Below are 3,605 nucleotides of genomic sequence, written 5' to 3'. Positions count from 1 at the left end.
GATCCTCCTGCCTTGGCCTCCCAAAGTGCTGGGATTACAGGTGTCAACCACTGTACCTGACTCTTTCTTTTCTTCTCGTTTTGTTTCTTTTCTTTCTTTCTTTCTTTTCTTTCCTTTTCTTTGTTTCTTTTTTCCTTCCTTCCTCCCCTTCCTTCCCCTCCCCTCCCCTTCCCTCTCCTTTCCTTTCCTTGACACTGAGTCTTGCTCTGTCACTCAGGCTGGAATGCAGTGGCATGATCTCAGCTCACTGCAACCTCTGCCTCCTGGGTTCAAGCAATTCTCTTGCCTCAGCCTCCTGAGTAGCTGGGATTACAGGTGCGCACCACCATACCTGGCTACTTTTTGTATTTTTAGTAGAGATGTGGTTTCACCATGTTGTCTGGGCTGGTCTGGAACGCTTGACTTCAGGTGATCCACCCTCCTTGGCCTCCGAAAGTGCTGGAATTACGGGCGTGAGCCACTGCACCCAACTCTCTCTCTCTTTTTTTTTTTTTAATAATTCAATGGGCACAGTTGAGAGTTCAGAACTTTTGTTTTCTTCCGTTAATTGCAAAGAGTAGAAAAGTGACAAGAGGAGGTCTCTTCACAATTATTAGGCAAATCAGAAGATGAAGCAGAAGCATTGTAGACTAGCGATTACAGTGTAATTGATCTTATAAGTGAAATCTCAGACTATGAGTTACATGATGATATTCTAGATGAATAAAGGTATGCATATGATCCTTTTATAAGAACAGCCTGGGTCGGGTGCGGTGGCTTATGCCTGTAATCTCAGCACTTTGGGAGGCTGAGGCAGGTGGATTTCTTGAGCCCAGTAGGTTAAGGCTGCAGTGAGCTGTGATGCTGCCACTGCATTACAGCCTGGGCAACAGGAGTTTGAGACCAGCCTGGATAACATGGCAAAAAACTCCATCTCTACAAAAAATACAGAAAATTAGCCAGGCATGGTGGTACGTACATGTAATCCCATTTACTCGAGAAGCTGAGGTGGGAGCCTGGGAAGTTGAGGCTGCAGTGAGCCATGATTACACCACTGCACAATCCAGCCTGGGTGACAGAGCCAGACACTGTGCCAAAAAAAATAAAAAAGCATGTGAATATGTCTCCTTTTCATAAGAAATATGTTAACATTTATAATCTGTGGTAACTTATTCTTGTTTCTAGACTGCTGTATAGATGATGACCTGTTGGAGAAGAGACAGGAAAATCAAGACCAGCATTTGCAGAAAGTTGATTTTTTTCAACAACAAAACACTGACTATGGACAGAAATGTTGTATTAGGAAAAACATTTTATCTTGACACAAACCCCATTCTATTAAGAAAAATACGTGGCAACTGTGACTCATATGGAGTGAATTTGAATTATATTTTGGAATTAATTATTAGTAATAGAAGCTCCTTTATAAGGAACCCTTCCGAGTGTAATGCACATGGGAAAGTTTTCCTTTGTATGAAGCGTGAAAATCCTTATGCCAGAGGGAAATCCTTTGGAATATGATGGAAATGGGAAAGCCGTCTCTCAGAATGAGGACCTATTTAGGCATCAGTATATTCAAACTCTGAAGCAGTGTTTTGAATACAATCAGTGTAGGAAGGCTTTTCATGAAGAGGCAGCCTGCATTACCCATAAGACAGTGTGCTCATGGGAGACCCTGTGAATATAATGAACATGTGAGAGCCTTTCCGATAGACCAATATTCATTGTTCATCAGATAACTCACATAAGGGAGAGTTCCTATGAATTCAATGAATGTGAGAGGAGGTCTGGTGAGAATCCACCTGTAAGTAAACACCACAAAGTTATGGAGATGGAACACTGTGAGTGTAATGCAAGAGAATAGTTTTGGCAAGAAATCACTCCTCATTCTACGAAGTTACAGAGGAGAGAAAACTTTTGACTGTAATAGAGATTTGGAAGTATTCTGCAAGAAGCCTTCCAAATTTCACTCAGCATCAAGAAACACGTATAGGAAAGAATGCCTATAAAATTAATCAGCATGCTAGTACATTTTGCTGTAAGCCAAAGCTTTCTGTATATCAGAAAACAGATAGAGGAGAAAAACTCTATGAATGTAGTGAATGTGGGAAAACCTTCTACCGGAAGTCATCCCTCACAGCACATCAGAGAACACACACAGGGGAGCAACCCTATGAATATAATGAAACCTTTTACCAGAATCCTGACTTTGCTAAACATCAGAGAGACAACATAGAGGAAATTCTTGTCAACATCCTGAAGGCTCAGAAACCTTCACCTTCTTGGACTCATTCCGTAGCAGAAACAACCCAGGTTGGGGTGAGAACACCCAATAAAGATGAGAAATCTTTTGCCTAGAAGTGATGTTTTATTGAACAGCAAATAATTGACATTTTATCTTTTTTTCTTTTCTTTTGTTATTGTTATTTTTTTGAGACAGAGTTTCGCTCTTTTTTTTTTTTTTTTTGAGACGGAGTCTCGCTCTGTGGCCCAGGCTGGAGTGCAGTGGCCGGATCTCAACTCACTGCAAGCTCCGCCTCCAGGGTTTACGCCATTCTCCTGCCTCAGCCTCCCGAGTAGCTGGGACTACAGGCGCCCGCCACCTTGCCCGGCTAGTTTTTTGTATTTTTTAGTAGAGACGGGGTTTCACCGTGTTAGCCAGGATGGTCTTGATCTCCTGACCTCGTGATCCGCCCGTCTCGGCCTCCCAAAGTGCTGGGATTACAGGCTTGAGCCACCGCGCCCGGCTAGTTTCGCTCTTACTGCCCAGGCTGGAGTGCAATGGCATGATCTCAGCTCACCGCAACCTCTGTCTCCTGGGTTCAAGTGATCCTCCTGCCTCAGCCTCCCAAGTAGCTGGGATTACAGGCATGCGCCACCATGCCTGGCTAATTTTGTATTTTTAGGAGAGACGGGGTTTCACCACGTTGGTTAGGCTATTCTTGAACTCCTGAGCTCAGGTGATCCACCCGCCTTGGCCTGCCAAAGTGTTAGGATTGCAGGCGTGAACGACCACTCCCAGCCCTTCATTTTTTGTTGTTTTTTGTTTTTTTTTTTGAATCAGAGTCTCACTCTGTTGCCCAGGCTGGAGTGCAGTGGCACAATCTCGGTTCACTGCAACCTCCTCCTCCCAGGTTCAAGTGATTCTTGTGCCTCAGCCTCCCAAGTAACTGGGACTACAGGCATGTGCCACCATGCTCAGCTAATTTTTGTATTTTTTGTAAAGACAGATTTTTGCCATGTTGGCCAGGGTGGTCTGGAACTCCTGACCTCAAGTGATCTGCCTGCCTCGGCCTCCCAAAGTGCTGGGATTACAGGTGTGAGCCACCATGCCTGGCCAATAATTGATATTTGTATTTATTATTTTTTTGAGATGGAGTCTCACTCTGTTGCCCAGGCTGGAGTGCAGCGGCGTGATCTCGGCTCACTGCAACCTCCGCCTCCTGGCTTCAAGCGATTCTTCTGCCTCAGCCTCCTGAGTAGCTGGGATTACAGGTGTGTGCCACCAGACCCAGCTAATTTTTGTATTTTTGGTAGAGACAGGGTTTCGCCATGTTGGCCAAGCTGGTCTTGAACTCCTGATCTCAAGTGATCTTCCTGCTTCGGCCTCCCAAAGTGCTGGGATT

At 44.7% G+C, this 3,605-nt stretch overlaps 1 protein-coding gene across 1 annotated transcript; it reads left to right on the top strand.

Annotated features, from left to right (window-relative positions):
• Positions 1–1,121: 1,121 nt before the first annotated feature.
• On the top strand, positions 1,122–1,660 carry LOC105520197 (putative zinc finger protein 487). The gene is given in 3 exon segments (XM_011953810.1): positions 1,122–1,235; positions 1,237–1,485; positions 1,487–1,660. Coding segments are annotated over 3 exon segments (537 nt in total).
• The last annotated feature ends 1,945 nt before the right edge of the window (positions 1,661–3,605 follow it).

Source organism: Colobus angolensis, unplaced genomic scaffold (assembly GCF_000951035.1).
Source record: "Colobus angolensis palliatus isolate OR3802 unplaced genomic scaffold, Cang.pa_1.0 Scaffold370, whole genome shotgun sequence".
NCBI lineage: Eukaryota > Metazoa > Chordata > Mammalia > Primates > Cercopithecidae > Colobus > Colobus angolensis.
This window is presented reverse-complemented; position numbering and strand designations above follow the sequence as displayed.